Below are 24079 nucleotides of genomic sequence, written 5' to 3'. Positions count from 1 at the left end.
TGTCTTCATTTATTTTTCTTTTCCATAGTTTGAAATTTTTTTTATAAAAGCTGAAATTTTCTCAATCAACTTTAAAAGGTGCAGACAGATCTCTATGAAGTTAAGTTTAAGCAGAAAGTTATCCACTTTGCTAAAAAACATGTTTTTAGATATATCAGTGCAATACTTCATAGTATCAGGCAACTTTTATGATTGTGAATACTGACACAAAATCTCACTGTTAAAATATTGACTGTGTGGCAATTATGAATGATTTCATTAGTCCAAAAATCTTCTATACTTGTTAATGGAGTCATAAATGAATATATTTGGAAATATAAACATTGTAAAGCACTGTAAATGTAACAATAAAAAATTTTTTGCAAACAGAAATGAACACATTTTTGATTCATTAATTAACTTCCTGTGGCTGCTAGCTTGATGATACAGAAAGTACATTACATTTGCAAGATAACTTTTTGAGTTTTGATTTCTCAAAAAAATAGGTCTGCTTTAGATTTAATGTTGCATTAGAGTTGAGGAAACATAATAGTAACACAAACTAATTAACAAAAAAAACAGGGAAAGCTGTGCTAGTATCACAAATGCTTGGCAGCAGAATATAATTGAATTACAAGGTGGCAGCTACAGTCAGAAAGTTTTCAGACTGTAGCTGGCATTACTGTACCATTCAATGTAAATGTATGTGCTTGTCATGGTCATTACTTCCAAATCTTCCAATTCACTATGCTGAGTGGCAACATACTGCAAACATGTGTTCAGTTATGTGCCGTTTTGTAAAGTAGTACAAAAACTGCTCTGAAGTTGATACAATGTCTGATAGATTTGAGCAGAGTGCAGTAATCAAGTTTTTGTGAAGTTCACAAAATCTGCTACCAAGACCCTCAAAATGCTTAATCAGACTTTGACAAACAATTGTTACTTCAAGCACAGGTTTTTGAGTAGTATGCATGTTTCAAGGCTGGTTGAGTGTTGATTTAAGATGACAAGCATTCCAGGCACCAACCACAAGCAAAACTGAAGAAAATGTCTAAAAAATTCACCAACTAATCCATCAAGACTGTCACAGAACAATCTATCAGCTTTCTGAAATAGTTGAAAACAGTAATGGAGCTCGCTAGATGATTCTCACAAACAATCTGAACATGCATTGCATTGCTGCAAAGTTTGTGCCCCGGCTCCTGAGAATTGGACAAAACCAGTGGCATCTTGACTTGTACATTGAGCTTCATGAAACGGACAACAACAATTCAACTTTCCTATCAAAGATCATTGCCAATGAAACACGAGTTTATGGCTACGATTCTGAAACAAAACAACAGTCATCAAAATGGAAGAGCTCGCAGTCACCATGACCAAAAAAGGCACAGTGGGTCACAAGTGCAACAATATGCATGCTCGTGGTTCTTTTTTCAATATTACGGGTATCATTCACTTAGAATTTAATCCTGCCATGTGACAGTCAATTCTGAATTTTGCTATAATACTTTGAGACATTTAAAAAAAAAAAATGTAAGAACAGGCACAACTGCAATTTACAGTTGCATCACAACAACATGTCCTCTCACACATCTCTGAAAACAACACAGTTTTCGGTAGAAAACAGGATGGTGGTTGTTCCACACCCTTCATACTCATCTGATTTAAGACCTTGTGACATTGCTTTGTTCCCGAAAATGAAATTGAAGTTGAAAGGGTACTGCTTCAAGACCATCGATGAAATCGAAGCAGTCGCAGGTGGTATTGGATACCTTGTGGAAAGATTTCTGCAATGTATTTGAATCATGAAAAAAAGCACTGGGATTGCTGTATAAGCTCCCAAGGGGACTATTTTGAAGGGGGTAACATTTAAATTCTAATAATATTAGCCTATAAATTATTATAGGCCTAGTCTGGAAACTTTCTGATATCACCTTGTACATTTAATAAAATTGACAAAAACCAAGAACATAAGAAAGTTTGAAATTGCATTGTACTACCAATGTTCAATTAATATATGATAAAACAAATTTGAAGGACTAAAATATTTGAAAATTTTGTTATACTGGTTATATCCATATACGGTTAGGGTACATATAATAAATATTAAATAAATTTGAAAATTTCAACATTGTACTTGATCTAAAAGACAATTTTTTGAAATATTTATCAGAAGTTTCTATAGAAATGACTTCTATAAAGTAAGAAGTTTGGATTTTATTAGTTTATGGTTTAGTTAGTTGAAGTCCATTATGATATCAAATAGCTATTAATTTACAGTTGAACCCACCTATCTCAAAAACTTCTTTATCTCAAAATTTATTTTTTCCCATGTACTTTTCAGCATAAATTCAATATATTTTCCATGTTTATCTCAAATAATTTCTCTCAAAACCTCTATATTTCAAATTATAGACTGAAGTGTCAGTTACAAATTCAGAGCTCAGTGACTTACATTTTCATACCAGGAATTGTAGCTGAGAAATATCTCTTGCAATACAATACATACTTTAGTTGAAATTAATGCTACTTTTTCTGAGTGGTTATGAGTTTGACTTGCATCTTATTAGATGAAGAAACTTAGACATCAGAAACTATTGACAAACTATTTCCATTAAGGCATGTCAAAAATGCTTTATATATACTTAATATAAGTATATTCTCTACTTTTTATTGTATTAATAAAATACCATACCTCCTATTTCTGTTTACTCTGCAGGAACCTCTATATCTCCATTTTTTTCCCTTGTTTCTGTGAGATTTGAGATAGACAAGCCCAACTGTATTTCACATTACTTTCATAATTGTCATAGGCAATACCTTTTTGAAGAATAGTTATTCATTATTAACACCATCACAAAATGAAATAAATACACCCAGTATTGGACAAAGAAATGTAATAGAAAAAATTGTTGTTGTTCTGATTAGTAAATGGTGTCTGCTGTACAATCCATATAAATAAGACTTAAACAATAGCTTGATGTATTTTTGAATGTAAAAATCAAAATGCCAATTACTTATATTAATTATTTAGTTAAAATTAATACTAATTCATTTCTTACAAGAGATATTGAATATATAAAGATACTTATACGAGTAATAATATTTTGTCTAAATAAAAATAAGTATTTCGAACATTTAAGTATAACCTACTGTTTGTTTTATTTTATTAATCTATCAATATGCGAAATAAAAATACAGAAAATCTAATGAAGTTTGTGTAAACCTCTTCACAAGCAGGCCTGCTGTAAGCGGGTGTGCAAGGCTTGCACCGCACGCGGGCGGCAAATTGGTATTGCTGGCAAGCTCGGCGTAGGTAGTCGTAGTTAAACAGGGGCGGCATAATCGGTATTGCACACGGGCACTCAAACAGCTAGAGGCACTGCTGTTCACGAGCTCCTGCGCAATTGCAAGGACAACATAAAAAATCTATACATTTAAATAAAATTAAAAAAATTCATTTTTTCAACTATTTAATGCATACAAAATTTGTCAAAGATTCATATTAAATTTTTTGATCTAAAAATATAAGCAAATTTTCCAGGAAGAGGAAGATTCGATGGATTAATTTTAAAATTGCTTATAGGCGACGAATGCAGATGACATCATTTATTTTTACATGCATAGAATATTTTAGCTTCAAACATCTAGAGGAAATTAACAAATATTTTAGAACTAAATTTGTAAATAAATTGATTAATCATTAATTTAATTAACCTTAAGTGTTTTGAATTGTTCCATTAGCAACATTTCTCTCAATCTTTTGAAAAATGTTTTAATGTTAAACTGTATTACAATACTGTACAAAAAAAAGGGTCAGTCATCAAGAAATTGTATTCCTGAACATGAAACTGAATGAATGACAATTCCTTTTCAGCAGACTCTCTCTTCAATTTTAATGTATTACAATGTGTTTAATATTACATTAATTCTACAGAATCTAAAGTTACAAAAATAATTTAAAAATTTTAGACTTTGGATTATTCTAAAAGATTATTGTAATTTTGACTCTGAATAAGACATTTCAGAGTTTATTTTTAGAGTGTTGTTATTACAAATTTTAATATTTATTTTAAAATCATTTTATTTTTTAATCTGAATAGTCAAATGTTCAATCAATAAAACAATCATTAATTTGTTTCACATTAAAAATTTACATTTTCTATTTATAAATTCAGCTATGTTTTAATTATGCTTATATAGAAACATCACATTTTGTATAAAGTATTTACAGTAAAATGTTTATTATATATTATATATTGATGGCAACAGATGTGCATTTTTTCATATCATATTTAGAATGCAATTTAAAATATTCTCTATTCTACTTTGTCTGACAAAAGATTAGAATATATCAGATTTAAAATTAGCCAAACTCGGAAAAAAACCGGACTTAAGACGTTTACCGAAACATCCAACGATCGCCTAAATGATCGAGCTACAATTCTGCTAATTTTAAATAATTATTCCAAAGTAATTTGCGGAATTGTAGCTCGATCATTTAGGCAATTGTTGGATGTTTCGGTATACTTATCAGGCTTTACGATGGTTGTTGTACTTAAGATGTTTATCCTCCATATGTTTTTATAGACATCAAGTTGATAAATAAATAAATATTTTTTAATCAAAGTTTATTTCTTTACTATCATATAAGACATCTATTTTTAGCAATTTATACATTTTAAGATCTTACAAAGTTAATGATAATTCCACTAGTAAGAATAATAAGTATATTAATAATACTGATAATAATATATAATATTAGGTATTTTGCCCCTGACTGTCTTCCACAGTCAGAGGCAAAAAAACTCAGATGTTTCGTGACATTTTACGACACATTTATATCTACACTGCAATTTATGATAATTTTTGAATATTATATATATATATATAATTATATATAACAAACAAATAATATATATATATATAAATTAAACAATTACAAATATTTTTAAAACTCTAATAAATAATAATATAATAAATATAAGACAAAATGAAAATGCTACTTAACAGAAAACTTTTTTTTATTATCTGATTGAACAGAAAGTTCTCGCACTTTTTAAAACTTTCTAGAATAACTTTTTTCTGGAACATTCTAGAATGTTCCATAAAAATGTTCCATGGTAGTATATAAACAGGTCGGAGTATGTGCTATAAGAAAATACCAAATCCAGTCCTTTCACTCTACTTTACCATGACCAACCAACATCCACTAACCAAAGAGCAAGTTCACCTGCTCCTCATTTATGACTATCGTTCCAACAAAAAAGCAGCCAATTCTATCACTGACATCAATGTGTTAGGCCCGGACACTGTCACCAGAAGAACTGCATACGATTGATAAGAATGCTTCAAAAGTGGAGATTCCTAACCCAAGAAGATCATGCTCACTGTCTTCTGGGATTCTAAAGGAATCATAATGTTTGAGTTGCTGCCGCAAAATACAACCATCGACACAACTTTCTACTGCAAACAACTCTACGTCTGCAGCAGAAACTGGAGGAGACCCGCCCGGAACACCAGAACACCATCCTGCTGCACGGCCACATACGGCTAGGCAGACCTGCCAGAAGCTACCGGACCTGAACTGAGAGGTCTTGCCCCACCCGCCGTATAGCCCTGACATTGCACCTTCCGATTACCACCAGCTCACCATGCTCGACCGTCACCTGGCTGGCAAGGAGTTAAACAATGAAGCCGACTCGGCAGCCAGCCTGACCAACTTCTTCGAGTCGCAGCCTCCAGAGTTTTATCGAGAAGTCATCTGTTCCTTGCATAAGCGTTGGTAGGAAGTGGTCAACAACAACAATAATTACATTGATGATTGAAGTCAATTCTGTACATAAAATTTTCTTGGCTAAATAAAATGCATCCAAAAGTGCAAGAACTTTCTGTTCAATCAGATAATTTGTCTACATTAGTTTAAGTATTACTTAAAATAAGTCATACTGTACTTCATTTAAGTTGTACATTAAGTACAACTCATTTTAAGTAGTATTCAAATCAATGCAGAGCAAATTCATAAAAGAAACTAAGAAAATAGGTTTAAGTTAATCACAATAGTCTATGACAGTGTTTCTCAACTGGAGGCCATGTAGCCCCATTGAGGCCACATATGACTCCTTGAAATGTTCTGTGGCCCCAGTGGGGCCACAGAACATTTCAAGGAGCCATATGTCAAAAAACAACTTTTAGGAGTCAGAGCAAACCCTAAAGGGGCCACAGTCAGAATAAAATATTAAATTTATAAGAAAATGATTAAACTTCAATAAGTTATTTTTTATTTTATTTAAAGACATATTTTAATAAAGTAAATTTGATCATGAAATTTTGAACCTAAAATGTTTTATTTGTTATCAGACAATATACATACATTTGTTTCTTGTAAACAAAAACATATTGAATCTTGCACTGTACTTAAAGCATGCCATTTATCATCATTTTTTTCAAAAAATGTTTACTATTAAATTATAGGCCCATTGCATGTACCCTAAAACTTTAATTTAACACCAGCTCAGCTCACCTCTGAAACTGGCATAAAATTGAGTGAGGAGCTAAACTTAAGTATATAAAAAAAATAATTATATATGGTAATACCACACGTACCCGTTAGGAATTTGAAGATTGAAAGTTATGTGATTTAACATTAACAATGTTGTCTGTAATGCAAAATCTACTAAAATGAGCTCTGATATGAGGGGCAACAGAAAAATGGGCCAAAAGTGGCAAAGGTTAAGAAAGGTTGAGAAACACTGATCTATAACACATCAAGGATCAAACTTTGATGCCTCATAAGACCTAAAATATTCTGAGATTTCAATTTTTCTGGTAATGTACTCAATCTTCTCTTTTGAATGCACTACTTCATTTTTCTCTAAGAAATCTTTTTCTACTCAAATATTTTATGTCAGTGAGTGTGTCAGCATGTGAGGCCAATGTAGCTTTATTATATACAGTACAAGCAAAGACTATAGCAATAGTCTTAGTCTTTATTTTTATATATATGTATGTTTTACAGTACCAATGCTTAAAGCTCTTAACATATAATTTTACATAACAAAAATTTGAACAATATAATTCTTCAATAATAAACATTACTTCAAACAAACAAATACTCAATTTTCAGTACAAAGGCAAGATTCCCATAATAATAAAAAGAGTATGGTTATAACAGTCATTACAAACAACTTTCCTAGTCAGTGACACATTATCCTAAGGGCAAAACAGGGAATTGCCTGGAGCACCAAACTAATCTTTTATAAGCGCATTACTGTAACAAGAATATTGAAATTTAAATTTGGGCCATATCTGAGGATCCTAGATTGCCAGCGTGGCTCAGGTGCAGGGTGCACTGATGTAGCGCAGAGGTCACATTAAAAAACGAGAATACAGGGGATTCCCCCCAAAATTCTCCAAAGAACATTTTTCTTTGGAGAATTTTGTCTGGTGACAGTGTCCAAAGATAAAAATCATTTTTTAAAAAATTGATATTATTTAAAACTCCGTTATCGAATTAATTTATTTGCTTTCTTTAAAATAAATATTAAATTGTATGTAACTAATTCTTCAAAAATTATAAGGATAAAATAGAAGGGTGATATAAGGGTAGAATAAGACTTGAAAATGAAATGATAAATATAATAATCCAAGAATTGGAATCATTTTTCAAACTGAAGAATGCTGTTTTACTGATTAATTTCAGACTAGAATTTAATTAGGCTAAATTATATACCAAAATTACATGCGAGCATTGTTACTATCTCTTAATCCTAATTTTAAAAACAATTACATTAATTAATTAAGATTCGTATATAATGTATAAAAATGTAATTTTAAAAAATGATATTTTATTGTTTATTAATGGAATTATTAATTCCTTTCTAAAATTTAAAATAAATATTATTACGAATTGCATAATTAATATTTACCTAATTAAGTTTTGACATGAATTATATAATGTAATTATTAATGCAGATTCTGTCATGTCTGTTACACAAGTAATTTATTGTATTATTTTTTAGATGTAATACTGAAGAGGATTTACTAAGACAGTGGGATTTAAAATGCATCTATATTAGAGAGAGAATAATAAAAAATGTGTCAAATGTTAGCGTACTTGGGTTGCTGTGGTTCTAGACAATTTAAATGTGGAATAGAATACCTGTACCAAAGTTACTTGGTTTACGAATTAAGAAAGAAGTGACAGAATACATTTATAATCCAAATCCCAGTAAAATAATTAACATATAGATTTAGTTATTGAAAATTAAAACACTTCTAAATTATAATTAAAAAAATTTATGATTGAAAATTGATTTAGTATTAGTAAAGACTGACTCTCTTTGACTTTTATCTTAGGTTTATTGCATTTATTTTATTATCTCTAAAAAAATTGATAATTAAAATTACATAAGCTAAAAATGAATTTATGTAACTACAATTTGATACCATTTCCAGCAATACTTATTTTTATAAATGAATAAAATTACCTCTTTTAATCTTCTCAATTCCCTTTCTATTTCATAATAACGAGAAGGTAGTTCTAATAAGACCGGAGAATGAGAATTTTCAATTTCCTGCCTATATCTTCTTAATTCTTCTATTTCTTGATTTAACTCTTGCAAAAGCTAAATAAATAAACATGTCTGTTATATTTTTTTTTATAATTAAAATTAAAATTTGTCAATATTAAAACAGAAACTAATTGAAAAAGTGTAGTAAAATATTTCAATTATTCAAAATTAAAATACAGTATTTATTTCAAATTTGATTATATTTATATAACTTTGCTTACATTTAATATATATTCATTTAAAGAATTTATACATAAATATTTTTTGTAAGATTACTAAAAATGTTATGTTGAAAATTACTAACATAACCTAAATGTTTAGTTGTATGCTAGAAAAAAAGAAAAAATTCATGCGAAAATTTATTAATATTATGATAGAAAATCTAATAAACAAATTAAAATTTACTCTTGCAGTTGTATTCTTTTCGTGCAGGTGTTCTTCCCTTTCTCGATAAGCTAATTCTTTAAATTTCTTATGTTCTTCCTGTAAATTTGCTAATTCTGTTGTACTTTCTGTTAGTTGTTCTTGTAAATAAAATTTTTCCTAACAATTCAAATCATTAATTATTTTTTTATTTCATTAATAAATAATTTTGCAAAAGTTAAGTATTTATCAAACCTGTTTTAATTTTTCAGCATGTGCTTTGATTTGTTTAGCTTCTTCTTTTAGTTTCAAATAATCTTCCTGAAGATTGTATAACCTGAAAAATTTTAGAATATTGTCCTAGGTAAATTATTTATTAATAAGCTTTTTATCTTAAGTGCAGTTTAAATAATATTCCTTACCTAGCTGCATATTGATCTACTTCTTGACTCTTTTCTCTCTCATGTCTAGCCTGCAATAATAGTAATTTCAATAAGTACCAAGTAATGCATATGAAAAATCTTAATTAAATACAAAATTATTAATTAAATTAAATAAGTATCATTGCACATAATTATTAATTAAAATCAAAACAAGTTTTAATTATCAAATTTTGGAAGAAATTCAACTTCGATTATTATTAACTAACTGATGAGCAAAATTGAATTGCTACCAAAAGTCACTAATTAATACTTATCACTATCTTATTGAATTGATTACATTGTTTAATGCAGTGGTTCCCAAAGTGGTTCCTACGGTCTCCCAGGGGTTCTTGGTACCAATTTGGGGTCTATGGCTAATTAAAATTAATTTGGAGGTGCGTGGACAACGTCAGGGAAACGTGAAAAGTTTAATATAAAGTAAAATAATTGTGACCCATTTTCATTATTAGGATAGTCAAAAATAAATAGCAATAAATAAATTGGTAGCCATTTTTACATTCTGAGTAAAATGTAAGTATACAGGTACATAAAATACAAAATACGAGTAATGACAAGCGTCGCACGGCGAGAGTCGAGCCGACCGCGGCCGCCTATCTATGCAGGTTTGAACACGAACGGAATCTCGCTGCTATGTGCGATAACTTGTCTAAAATACGACACTAGGCCAGTTGTGCGTCTAATCAACAATTTAATTCTGTTTTGTGCATGATGTGAAGTGCATACAACAAATTTTCAAAGTTTTGAACAGAAATTTGTATAATTTTTTTTTTATTCTTACGAAGGTAGAGTATGTAAGTATTTTTGAACACATTTGATATCTTCTTGTATATTAAATTCATAAGTAAAATTATACGGTGGTCATCAGCCATATTGTTATATGTATTTTAGTTATATTTTATATTTTCTTTATATTCTGTTCTTCCCTTTTTGTCATGACTTCCTTCTAGAGACTTTTTTATTAACTCTTATTGCCTTAAGGAGGGATTATCTCTTCTCAAAACTCTTGGTAGAACAAAAGGATAGGGGGATTATCATTTCTCTGAATTTGAAGCAAACAAAAGAAAGGAGGAAGCCTGAGGCAAAACTGCCAACGGAAGAGCCATTCTTGGTCGAGATCTCGGCGCGGACGGAAGGACGGGGCAGTGCTCCGGACTTGAAAAAGGGAAAAGGGGACTGTGGAGTCAAAGAAAGCCGTAGAGGTCGACGAAATAGAATAGATTACAACCACAATACTTTTGTTAAAGTTAATTTATTTAATAGTTTTAATATATAATATTTACCAATATTTTATTATATTATTTATTTATTATTACTGAAAATTTTACCCTTATAGCATAAATAATCAATTGATTCCGAGTGTTACTTTGTAGTATTATTGCATTTTCAAATTAAAATAAATTATTTCTTTGCAAAAAACAAAAAACAGAAGTTTTTATGAATAAATAGTGGTTTTTTGCAAAGAAATAATTTGTTTTATTTTCTTGTATCTTAAATTTGTGCCCTTTTTTACAGATAATATGAGTGAGCCGAAGAAAAAATGCAGACAATATAGTGTTGAATATTTAAAATATGGCTTTATTCCATTACCAACAAATAGTACTTTACATTTACCTATGTGCCTTCTATGCAATAAGACTGTAAAACGAATCAATGAAACCCTATAAGCTTAAGGAACATTTGACAAAAGTCTGTAGCGAGAAAAAAGATAAAGATTTGACATTTTTTAAAACAAAAGAAAAATATTTGAGCGACAACATCTGAGCGAGATGACGATGGACTGAGAGCTTCTTATAACATTTCTTTACTGACTGCAAAGTCCAGAAAGCCGCACACCATTAGTGAAGAACTCATTCTACCAGCTGTAAGTGAGATAATATGCACCGTGCTGCATAAACCAGCTTCCGATATTATAAGAAGAATTCCACTGAGTAATAATACGGTGCAAAGAAGGATTGACGAAATGGCTCAGTCCGTAGAAAATTCTTTATGTGAGTACTTAAAAACATCTGAATTCTCAATACAGCCTGACGAGGCAACTTTGCCAGGAAACAAAGCATTACTTTTAGCTTATGTAAGATTTGTCAAAGATGAGAATATTTCCCAAAAATTGTTATTTGCCAAATGTTTGGAAATCGATACAAGAGGTGGAACAATATTTAATGAATTAAAAACATTTTTCGATACAAAAGATATACCCTTGAGTAATATCCTCTCTGTTGCTACTGACAGTGCTCTGGCAATGGTAGGACGACACCGAGGCTTTCTGGCATACTTGAAACAAGCTAAACCAAATATATTATCTGTACATTGTGTCATTCACCGACACCATTTAGTCGCCAAAAACCTTATTGAACGCTTGCATGGCTCACTAGATTATGTCATTCGGGCAGTTAATAAAATCAAAAGGAATGCCTTAAATGAGAGATTATTTCCTCATCTTTGTTTAGAAAATTTTGACAATTATAATTGTTTACTACTTAACATGGAAGTTCGTTGGTCATCTAAAGGTGCATGTTTGGATCAATTTTATGCACTCTTTGATTCAGTGTTGGAATTCCTAAACAGCAAAGACAATGATTTGCGGCTCAATTTAATTAATTCAAAAAATGACATAGCATATATGACTGACTTATTTGCCAAATTTAATGAAACCAATTTGAAGTTACAAGGTGATCAATTAAATTTAATCAAAACTAAAAGTATAATATCTGCATTTGTTGCAAAACTTTTTTTATACAAACAAAACTTGGGGAGAGGAGAATGCTCTCAGTTTCCAAATCTTTCAAAATTGCAAAAACGAGATGATTTGTTTATTGTCAACACTTAAACAGCTCTTCATTCTGACCTCAGCCAAAGATGAAAAGATATTCTTCACTTGGGCACCCCCGATTTGATGCTGAACCCTTTTGCAAGTAGACCCACAAACTCAGATGAAGCCATACTAATACAGAAGAAACTTATTGAATTATCCACAAATGAAGAGCTGAAACCAATGTTTGAACAAGGATACCACAAATTCTGGTTACAAAAAAAGATACCAATTTTATATCCTGCATTATGGGCCACCGTACAGAAGCTGTTGATTGCTTTTCCATCTTCCTATTTAGTAGAACGTGGATTTAGTGCAGTTACAAACCTCATCACGAAAAAAGAAATTGACTGCAAATTAGTACTCGTGGAGACTTACGAATGTTACTCATAAACATCGAGCCGAACACAAATAATCTTATATCATCCCATCAGATTCCCTCATCTCATTAAAAAATAATGTGCTTTTGTATTTTAAAACAAAATTTATAATTTGAATAAATACTACTTTAAATATAAAAATGTTTTATTTATATTTTATTTTTACGTCACCATTCACCATCCAAAACATCAAAGTTAAATTTGAAATTTTGCTATAATACAGTTGTATAGAGTTATTTCACTTGGGGTTCATGGTCAGGTTTTTGCTATGAGAAGGGGTCTGTGGGCATGTATATTTGTAAATTATTTCTTTGCAAAAAACCACTATTTATTCATAAAAACTTCTGTTTTTTGTTTTTTGCAAAGAAATAATTTATTTTAATTTGAAAATGCAATAATACTACAAAGTAACACTCGGAATCAATTGATTATTTATGCTATAAGGGTAAAATTTTCAGTAATAATAAATAAATAATATAATAAAATATTGGTAAATATTATATATTAAAACTATTAAATAAATTAACTTTAACAAAAGTATTGTGGTTGTAATCTATTCTATTTCGTCGACCTCTACGGCTTTCTTTGACTCCACAGTCCCCTTTTCCCTTTTTCAAGTCCGGAGCACTGCCCCGTCCTTCCGTCCGCGCCGAGATCTCGACCAAGAATGGCTCTTCCGTTGGCAGTTTTGCCTCAGGCTTCCTCCTTTCTTTTGTTTGCTTCAAATTCAGAGAAATGATAATCCCCCTATCCTTTTGTTCTACCAAGAGTTTTGAGAAGAGATAATCCCTCCTTAAGGCAATAAGAGTTAATAAAAAAGTCTCTAGAAGGAAGTCATGACAAAAAGGGAAGAACAGAATATAAAGAAAATATAAAATATAACTAAAATACATATAACAATATGGCTGATGACCACCGTATAATTTTACTTATGAATTTAATATACAAGAAGATATCAAATGTGTTCAAAAATACTTACATACTCTACCTTCGTAAGAATAAAAAAAAAATTATACAAATTTCTGTTCAAAACTTTGAAAATTTGTTGTATGCACTTCACATCATGCACAAAACAGAATTAAATTGTTGATTAGACGCACAACTGGCCTAGTGTCGTATTTTAGACAAGTTATCGCACATAGCAGCGAGATTCCGTTCGTGTTCAAACCTGCATAGATAGGCGGCCGCGGTCGGCTCGACTCTCGCCGTGCGACGCTCGTCATTACTCGTATTTTGTATTTTATGTATAGTACAGTACCTGTATACTTACATTTTACTCAGAATGTAAAAATGGCTACCAATTTATTTATTGCTATTTATTTTTGACTATCCTAATAATGAAAATGGGTCACAATTATTTTACTTTATATTAAACTTTTCGCGTTTCCCCGACGTCGTCCATGCACCGCCAAATTAATTTTAATTAGCCGCAGACCCCAAAGTGGTACCAAGGACCCCTGGGAGACCGTAGGAACCACTCTGGGAACCACTGATCTAGATCATTATAATATTTTTCTTATTCTTGACTAAAATATGCACTGGAAATATATTATAATAATAAAAATATATATGTATATAAAACATTCAGTATATTTAATATAAGAATAATTTTTTTAAAAATTGATATTATTTAAAACTCCGTTATCGAATTAATTTATTTGCTTTCTTTGCAATAAATATTAAATTGTATGTAACTAATTCTTCAAAAATTTATTATGAAATATATTTCAAATTACCATCACAATTAAGAAAACAGAAAAATATAAGAAATTAAGATACCATTGCTTCTTTTAATTGCTTCTGTTCTTCTTTTAATCTTTCTTCCGATCTTATTTCCAATTCTCTGATTTGTTCTTCTAGCGAACGTATCCTGTTTCATAAAAAATTTTAAATAAACATAAAATTTATATATATTTTTTAAATATAATGTCGAAAACATGTTAGAAGCTTACGTTACAGCCGACAACATACATTACAACAATTAATATTTTAAGGAAATTATTAAACTAATAACAGAACATTATAATATGATTGTAAAAATTTAAATTCATAAAATTCAAATTTATTAAAACATATTTATAATTTATATTATATTAAATTGTATTACTATTTTCATAAAAATTAGAGCAAATCCACGATTCACCATTATCCTTAATTTACTAACAAGGCTCTTCTATGAAAATGAAGTTTATCTATATTTGCATCAGTGCACAATACACAAGTAACGTATTAAATATTATAATGCTGCTATAAGTATTATTAAAATATGGTATACTTATTCAAAAAAAATAAATAAATATATCTAGATAGGGTTTATATTGTAAAATTTTATAAATAAACTAGTAGTTTAAAAATCAAGTAATTATATAACCAGACATTTCTTATGATTGCAATTTGTTTACAGTTAAACTAAAATTTTCTTTTAATTTGCATAAACTGATCCTAAAGTAAACATTTACTTTGGCTTTAGCTTCAATGTTTTTAAGTTCCAAAAATATCTCTCTCTTTAATTTCGATTATTTCGTTAGGTAAAAAGCAGAAATTCTCTCTCGTGGGCTTTTAACGTCACATTTTTATAAACCAATCTATAATATAAAATGGATATTAATTAAAATATTTTTAGTTTGATATAAAGGAAATGTAAGATAATCCGATTACCGAAAAAACTATCATGCCAACAGCTAAACGAATAAATCTAGCTTTCCCGTGTAACACGGGGATAATAATTCTTAAAATATTTGTGCGGAACAATTCTAGTAGCAGGTAAATTCTGTCTTCCGAAAAAACTATTCCAAGTGTAAATTTTAAAAGACGGGCACCTCACCCTATAAAACTAATCGTAACTCGAAACTTATTACGTTTCCAATGACGACAGATTGGAAAACAGAACAGTCATCTGTTTGTGTAAACGAAAGTTTATTAACTTTTCGTTTACGCAAACCGGTGACTTTTCCGCGAAATATTCTGGTAAAACAAGAAAGGGAAAAATCACACGTTGGTAGACGTACCAGACAAAGAAGCTGCTAGATCCAACGGGAGCGAGATCAGACCGAGCGAAACAAATTCGACACCATTCATTGTCAAAAGAATCAACGGCGATGCCTTTCGTTATATACGCGTGACGGGAAGTACCTGTGTACTGTACTAGTAAAAAAATACAATACGACCGACAACGCACGCAATCGTCATTGGATGTCGGACTTTCCATAGGAAGTACTTATTGTTACAACTTCCTCCTAGAAGCGGTCGGAAAGACGAACGAAAACGTCTCAATATTCTTCAAACAATTAATTCAAACAGCTGGTAGATATAACGTGATCCAGAAATCGCATTGCCGATAATCACTACTATTTTTTTAAGAACTGCAACTAATATCATTACACTAGTTACAAAAATTAAAACAAATCAACGGGCAACATTCTTTCGAACGAAAACAAACTTATTTAACCGAAGAATAATCGCAATAACAACTATTTCGCATCATATTACTAAAATGGAGAGAAGCGTTTTCTCAAAACGGTGTCAAAAAGTCGGTAACAAGTAAACTTTACTTGTTTAGAGTAACTAAACTTATTTAGAGGTACTCCAACCGAAAATTATTTTAAAAAATCATATCTGCATTTAATTTACCCGTATTTTGCGAGTACGCATTCGTGTCGACGAACTTAGTGCATTCGTTCCTTCATTTCTACACTCCATCATTTTCGATGCCATTCGTAATTTTCGGAAATACTTTTCGAAAGTTTCTACTAATTTTCATACCAATGCAACCATTCGCATATCTTACCTCCCATTAGGCAAGCATTTCGTTGGTGCTCCCACATTTCTCGAAATCAATGAGCCGAAGCGCTTTACCACAGAAATTTTAAACCCTAAGGATTTCTACGCGTAATTAGTTGTAAAAATAAATAATTGATACTCGAAATTTCCTAATTTCTGTATTAGTATGCAAGAAAGTAATTTACCATTCAATTTAATACGTATCAATCATCGTATTTGTAGAGATTATAATAATTTCGAAATAACAATCTGGTACAATAGTATAGTTATATTTAAAAAATAAATTAACAACATATACAGGTATACCGCGAGTTACGTCGTTCTCGATTATACGTCGTTTGTCAAAAAAGTACGACCGCAAAGGTTTTGAAAGTAGCCCGCGAAGCTAAAGTTGAACAATTTGCTTTCATTTAAATTAATGTTTAAAAATCTTAATTCGGTAATTTATTCTTACAATAATAGACTGTCTGCGCAACGTACCCGTACTGTTTGTATTTGTCCCGATGAACAATGCAAACGAATGTTAACTTTTAAATCAATTGTAGTCGCAACGCGTGCGCATATAAATGGCAATCGCCAAATTTTGAAAAACTTGCTGCGCTTCTGTTAACAATGGATAACAAATATAAGTATTTTATTTATACAGCGATGGATTGAACCGAACCATCTGTAATTGTTGGTTGCAGTAGTGAGCACAAAAACACCCCCAAAACGTGCATTAAAACTGTACCGATTCTCCGAAGCATTCAAATAGAATGGCCATCAAAACTGTATTTATGCATTCGTACACGCATTTTCTATTAAGGATATTCAATTTTATTCCCTTCCAGTATATTATTTATTTCTGCTAAATTTTAGTTTTTATATTAGATTCAAAACTAAAGAGAGTTTTTAAATAAACTTTGAAACTAAAATTTTAAAAGATATGCGTAAGAAAAACTACTTAATTGTAAGATATGATACTAAAAAAGCTAATACATTATGATTAACTGAAAATCTAGTCCAATGAATATTCACTTTGATAGAATCTTTTGAAATATAAAATGTGTTTTTACATTTGCTGTTCATAATGACTTTTAATACAGATTTTAAATAGCTGCAAATTACTTAATAAAAATGATGAAATTAAAAAAAAAATTACTTATCATCACTTAAAAAAACCAATTTTCTCCATAATAAGTTAAGCTAAGAATAAAATTATGTAATTAAATTAAATATAAGGTTTAATTTATACACATAATTAATTTATTTGGTATCATACAAATATTAAAAAAAAGGAATCTTACATAATACATATGTAACCTACTTACAGGAAAGTTAAATAAAATAATTATCATCAATCTTATTTTTATTCTGCAGGTAATGATCTCAAATATGTTAAAAGTGTTACATAAAAATTATTTAACAGTTGTTTTTGACACACATTTTATGTTAAACGGCTAATGTTTTAATGCTTTAAACTTTAATATGAAATTTGTAACTTTTTCTTTAAGTTTATTCTAATATAATTTCCAATTTCACTTCATCATCCAATTCGAAGCATTGTCCTAACAAGAATTTTTTCATGGAACTTAACAGCTCCAGACTGAGGGTGAATACCGAAGTGTTACCAAGAAATAGTCTGAAATTTGCAGTGTCTCTGTTGAGAATTTGTCATAAAGGGAACATAAGTTATAGTGAAAACTATGTAACATTTCAAATTGGATGTAACTTAAGTAAAAATAAAGATACCACACCAATAATATCCGGCAAGTAAGATAATTTACTAAATAGAAACAAAAAACAAACATTTTCGGCAATTTTAAATTGTCGTCCGGTTGAAGAGCAGTCAAACATACATAAAATTTGAACTTTTAAACTTAAGATTTAATTATAGGTTTATTTCAAAGATAAACCTTTGTGCTTTAGAGAATGTCTTGGCATCTCTAATTTATTGTGATATTCAGAATAGTAGCTTTATAAATTTTGAGTTTCTTTGCAGATGGCATTTTTTAGATTATTATATTTATCATATATTAAATATGCTTATGGCTCTCGTATAAATTTCTGATAGAACTATATAGTTCTACAAAACACAATTTAAATCTAAAGCTATTGAAAACAAGTTATTTGTATCTTAATTTTTTATATGAAACATGTAATACACCTCCAAATTTTATATAATATCAATATTTTTCAGCAATATTACAATACATATGCATTATTTCAAATAAATCCTCTTTTTCCTTATGAGAAACAAATGATTAAGCATTTCAGTATTCAACTAACTGCAAATTCTTCAATATAAATCATTTTAATGATTTTTACGCTTAACTTAATTATTTAAAAAAATAACTAATTTATAGTAAACCTGTTTAAGAAGACCACCTCCAAAATTTATGAAAACTGGTCATATCAAGAGATGATCTTGTTAAAGGAGGTGACATATAATGGAATACAGAGTACTGTATGTACTATTTCATTACTACAGACTATTGTTTAGACAAAACGACAAACCTATTTAAAAACATCCAGTAACGAGTCGCGTAATTTTCTCGACTCTTGTAAGATTTTATTTAAAAAAAATAATAACTTTTATATTATTAAGCACAATAAATAAAACTGTGTGATAACATCTATTATAAGATTTTATTATGAAAAAGTTTTTATATATTATTAATTATAGTATGGCAATAAGTTTACTTTGTATGGTAGAGATGAGTTTTATAAAGAATTGTAAATACCAATAATGAGTAAAATATTTATTAAGTCTGGCATCACTCAAGATATGACATGTGAACCCCTTCTATCTCTCCACCCCACAGCCTTTAATCACCAAAATTTAATAGCATCAATGTGCCTTATACACACACTATCCTGCCAAATTTTGTTTCTTAATCATAATACCATCTCGAGATATTAAACAAAATAGACTCCAAAACACAAGAATCCACGATAAAAATGCATTAAAAAAATGGTGACATTGAAGTTTGGAAAAAAGAGATTGAGACAAACCTTTAGACCTAACATTGCAATATACCCAACATTGTATATTGTATAGGCTCATTGTTTTGATTTCATCATGCTGGATAGGATGATAAAACTGCTCACCTCAGAAGGTATTTTACACAAATGATATGAGTATAGATGGTCAATGGTCAGGTAAAAAGATGGCCAACTTAAGCAGGATTAAAAACAATAAGTCCTATGGAATAAAAATTGTTCTAAAAACTGCAGTCATATAAAGCAGTGTTTTGCAACCTTTTTCTACTCGAGGCACACCTATGACTCGACACGGCACACCAAAATGTTATTCCCGTCAAAAATGTATATGATACAATTGATAGAATTTCGTAATGCCATAAACCTATTATTATTATTATTATGTTGGGTTTTGTGAGTTATACTCTGTTAACACCGATGGCTGTGTACTATGCCAGACCAGAGTAACTTCAAAACAAGACAAAAATTAAATAAGTGTGTCAGTGTGTGTCTGTATTCAGAAATTTCCTAACAATATGACATGTATTCAATATAGTGGCCTTCTGTAGTGTGATGTATGTGTTTCTATTAAATTTTAATGTTTCCAGGCTTTTGTGTAGCGTGTGTGGTATGACACCTGCAGAGGAGAGAACGACAGGTACAATAAGCACCCTAGCCATCCTCCTTATGCCTTACCAGATGCCTTATTTCCGGGGCAAGTTCTGTGTACTTGCTGACTTTTTCAGTGCATGTGTTTTGTACATTGCGAGTGTTTGGAATGGATATGTCTATAATATATGTGATTTTATTCTGTTTGTCAATGAATGTGATGTCTGGTCTGTTGTGGTAAATTGTTTTATCTGTGATTATGGCTCTGTCGTAGTACATTTTGTGCATGTTGTTTTCCAATACTGTCTGTGGAATGTATTTGTAGTATGGTTCGTGGATGTCTACTAATTTGTGTTTTTTTGCAAGCTCTTGATGTATTATATTTGCTACTTGATTATGTCTGTGTCAATAATCTGTTTGTGCCAAGAGCTTGCAACCAGAAGTGATGTGTTGTATAGTTTCTGGCATGATGTGACATTTTCTACATGTCATTCGTGAGTACTGTATCTTTGAGTATGTGTTTTCTGTAGATTTTAGTATTTATGACCTGATCCTGTATGGCAATCGTGAATCCTTCTGTCTTCCCAAAGCTAACCAACTATTTGATGCAGTTTTGTCAACAAAATCCTGGGCCAGATCATAAGGATGCCTGCCATGGAGTGCCTTTCGAGCCCACGATTGCTTAATGGTGTCTATGCTTTTTATATGTTGTGTTGTGTCCATATGATGTGAGTGTAAATTTAATTGTGTATTATTTGAGTCTGCTAGAGTACCTGCTTTATGTAACTGTGATGTTTCTTGTTTTTTGTAGAAAAATTCTCGCAGTGTCTGTATTTGTTTGTAGTGGAGGTTAACTACCGTATTTACTCGCATATAATACAAAGTTTTTATTCATTTATCACAGGTTCAAATTCCTAGGTCATCCCATGTGTGCAAGCAAACGACTCTTTGCATTTTTGCAAATAATTTTTGTGAACCGTTATTTACATTTTTTACTGGATGCTTACCCTCTTGTATTTAAAAACATAAGTATTTTATCTGGGTCGTTTGAATTGTTCTTGTATATTGTCGGGAATAAAGATGAATAGCAATAGGAAAAGCAAAGCTTTTGAATTGAATTCCAGATTGAAATTTCAAAATTACACGGAAGCCCAATATAAGTTTAAACCATTCCCACGTGAAAACAGATGATTATTCGGAAATCAGAATTTGGAGAAACTCATAAGCGTAATTGATGGACAGTGGATTTGACTGTTAAGAATTGGCAAAAAAGGTTCCCAGTTGTCCCTCTTTACATGAATGAATTATGTTGTCGATTTTAAAAGATTTTTTCCCTTAAAGTTTAAAATGCCAGTAATTTTTGCGGGACAATGCATGCATTTATGTACATTTGATATTTTACTTGTGATTAACCAAAATAAAATTAGAGTTGTATTAATAAATCTAATTTTCTTTATTTTGATCTTTAGTTACACCTCGTCCTATATGCGAGATCAGCTTATATGCGAGTAAACACGGTATGTAGATCAGACCATGTCTACCATCCTTACATGGAAGGGTTAATCTTTCTGTGGCGTATTTAGGATGATGATGTTTATGCTTAGTAAGTGTTGTTCTTGTTTTCATTTGGAGTTTCTCAAGATCTATGTAAGTCCAACGTATAACTCCAAAAGAATAAGTGCGTACTGGGACGACATATGTGTTTCTTGCTTTAACATCATCTTATTTCATCAGTGCTGTGGCAGAGAATGAAATACAAGCATAAGAAACACAGTAGCTGTGATAAAAATATATAAATAAAACTTGAAATTAATAGAACATGTAAAAGTTCACGTCACATCGTTCACCTTGTGATGGCACACCGGTTGTGGAACACTGATCTAAAGGAGTGGTTGGCTTAAAGGGATAGTTATCTGGAGGTTTTACTGTACATTTTTATCATCTATTTACAAAAATGTTTGATAATATACATTGAAAAATAAATGCTATTCGAATAAAGATGTCTGTTTACTATAGGGATAAAATGTTTTCCAATCCTTCTTGACTCTTGAGACTTGAGTCTAGAAGGCTTGAAAAACATTTTATATCTACAGTAAACAGACATTGTTATTGGAATAGCATTTATTTTTCTATGTATGATACATGGGTCAGAACAAGCTGATGATACAATTATATATTTGACAACGATAGCAATATAAAAATAAAGCAATATAGGAAAAGAAGACAAATTTAATAATTCATTTTTATAAACTATAATAGACGAACAATTAAAATACTTGCTTTGTGGTAAGAATCGCATTCTCCTGTTTGACTTTAGAGTAACGATCTTCGTTATTAGTTTGACTATGTGACAGAGCAGTTACTTGTTGTTCTAAAAACTGGACCTAATTATAATAAAATATAAAGTTTGAGACATTTTAATATTCTAAACTTTTTAAAAGATACATTTATAATCTTTTAAAATTTTTGAATATTTAAATACTTTAAGGTATTAACATTTACTAAACAACTTATTTTTACTTTTTGACTGAGATCTTGAACATCATCTTCTAAGGATAATTGGTCTGTATACATATCATCTGAATCATAACTAATGGAACTCCTCCTACTATTGGAGGTTTGGGTATGGCCATTGAAAGCACCACTATGAAACAATTGACTATAATGAACAATTTCAAATAGTCTTTAATGACTTCACTTAATTTCATTTTTAAAATATACTTTAAAATATATTTACCTTGTTAAAGCATTAGCAGATATCCTCTTCCCAGAACTTTAAAAGTTTATAAATTGGATTCAATTAATCAAGATTATTTGATTATAAGAAAAGTAAATTATTTACAATCTATTTACATATATCTCATAATAAAAAATTTAAATATAAACTGCTTTTTATCTATAATCATATTTCAAAAATATAATTTAGTATAATTCAATAATTTAATTTTATAAATCTCATAAAGTCTTCAAAAAGCAACCAATTTATCAAGATTTTAAATCAAAATCTGATTGGAAACAGCCATATTTAAACTAACTCTTTTCTTGATCAGAAATATTAGCTTTTTTTTTTTTAACTACAACAATGCTTTTGTAGTTGTTTGTGTATAAAATATCCAATATTAATTCTGTAACTATATTCAAGTGCTAAGAAGCTCTTCATTAGCACTTGAATTAACATTTTCAAAACATTTCTAGTTTTATTCTCAGATCATTCAAATTTCAAATTGAAAAATGCTACTTTGAAATTCAAATTTTGAATTGAACAACAATTTAAAAAATTTAAATTATTCACAGGGACTTCATTTCTTGTTATCTAACATCACTTTATGCATTAACAGCATAAGTGAACAAAACTAAAAAAAAAATATATTTCGTTTCATCTCTACTTTTTTAGCCTCTATCAAAGAGATACGACTCATCTTGCAAAGTTGGAAAATTGTTTTCCAGATTTGTTCCTACAAGAGATTTGTTTTAAGAGCATCCTATAAACTTTTTTATGAATTCAATCAAATATGTGTGTGTTATTTTTAAAAATTGTGGTCTTAAGCAAAATGATTCATTAATTGCTGGTACTCTCTCTCTCCCTCTCTCCTTTATATTCTCTCCACTGAAATTTTAATAAAATAGTATCTCTTTCTTCGTTTTCAAGTCGAAGATCAAAAGATCTGAGGACAAAAATAAAATGTTTTAATAAAAATAACATTATTTTAGGTATTAATGAAGTTTTTTTAATGAATGTACAGAGTATATTTTGCATGTTTTATATGTCATGATAAAATAATGGAGGATTAATGTATAAAAATACAATTAGTAATATATCGTAAATTTCAAATTAATTTTCAACTTCCTAAATAGTTATAAAATAATTGGATTTTAATGTTTGAAGGTAAAGTAATAAAAATCCAGTACAAAAGGAAATTTTCCTGTCACTTCAAGGCAAATGAGTTTTTTGATTTCAAGCAATTATATTGCAACACTCCATTTGCCATGGACAATCGACATGTATATAAATATATATGCATGACAAATGCTAATATCTTAATCCTTTCAATTTTTAAACTATCAGATAAAATCCAAGATTCACTGAAAGTCCATATTATTACAGAAAAACCATGATCAGATACAAAATAAAATGCGCATCATATAGTTTTTAGCACTTTAGAGAAATTTTAGTTTTAAATT

At 29.9% G+C, this 24079-nt stretch overlaps 1 protein-coding gene across 3 annotated transcripts in view; it reads right to left on the bottom strand.

Annotated features, from left to right (window-relative positions):
* LOC136989262 (rab11 family-interacting protein 4-like) overlaps nt 1-24079 on the bottom strand; it is a 65580-nt gene that overhangs the window by 5689 nt on the left and 35812 nt on the right. For 2 of the 3 annotated variants that reach the window (XM_067287391.1, XM_067287393.1), the window contains 8 exons: nt 22635-22670; nt 22418-22556; nt 22178-22281; nt 14329-14417; nt 9338-9392; nt 9171-9252; nt 8958-9095; nt 8469-8606 (listed from right to left, as the gene is read on the bottom strand). In XM_067287391.1, coding sequence (XP_067143492.1) covers nt 8469-8606; nt 8958-9095; nt 9171-9252; nt 9338-9392; nt 14329-14417; nt 22178-22281; nt 22418-22556; nt 22635-22670 — 781 coding nt within the window. Of the gene's footprint in view, nt 1-8468; nt 8607-8957; nt 9096-9170; nt 9253-9337; nt 9393-14326; nt 14418-22177; nt 22282-22417; nt 22557-22634; nt 22671-24079 lie in introns of all 3 variants that reach the window. The other variant, XM_067287392.1, reaches the window with a different exon arrangement.

Source organism: Centruroides vittatus, unplaced genomic scaffold, assembly GCF_030686945.1.
Source record: "Centruroides vittatus isolate TY-2023 unplaced genomic scaffold, ASM3068694v2 scaffold_450, whole genome shotgun sequence".
Classification (NCBI taxonomy): domain Eukaryota; kingdom Metazoa; phylum Arthropoda; class Arachnida; order Scorpiones; family Buthidae; genus Centruroides; species Centruroides vittatus.
The sequence above is the reverse complement of the archived record's forward strand: the minus strand, read 5'-3'. Positions and strand labels throughout refer to the sequence as shown.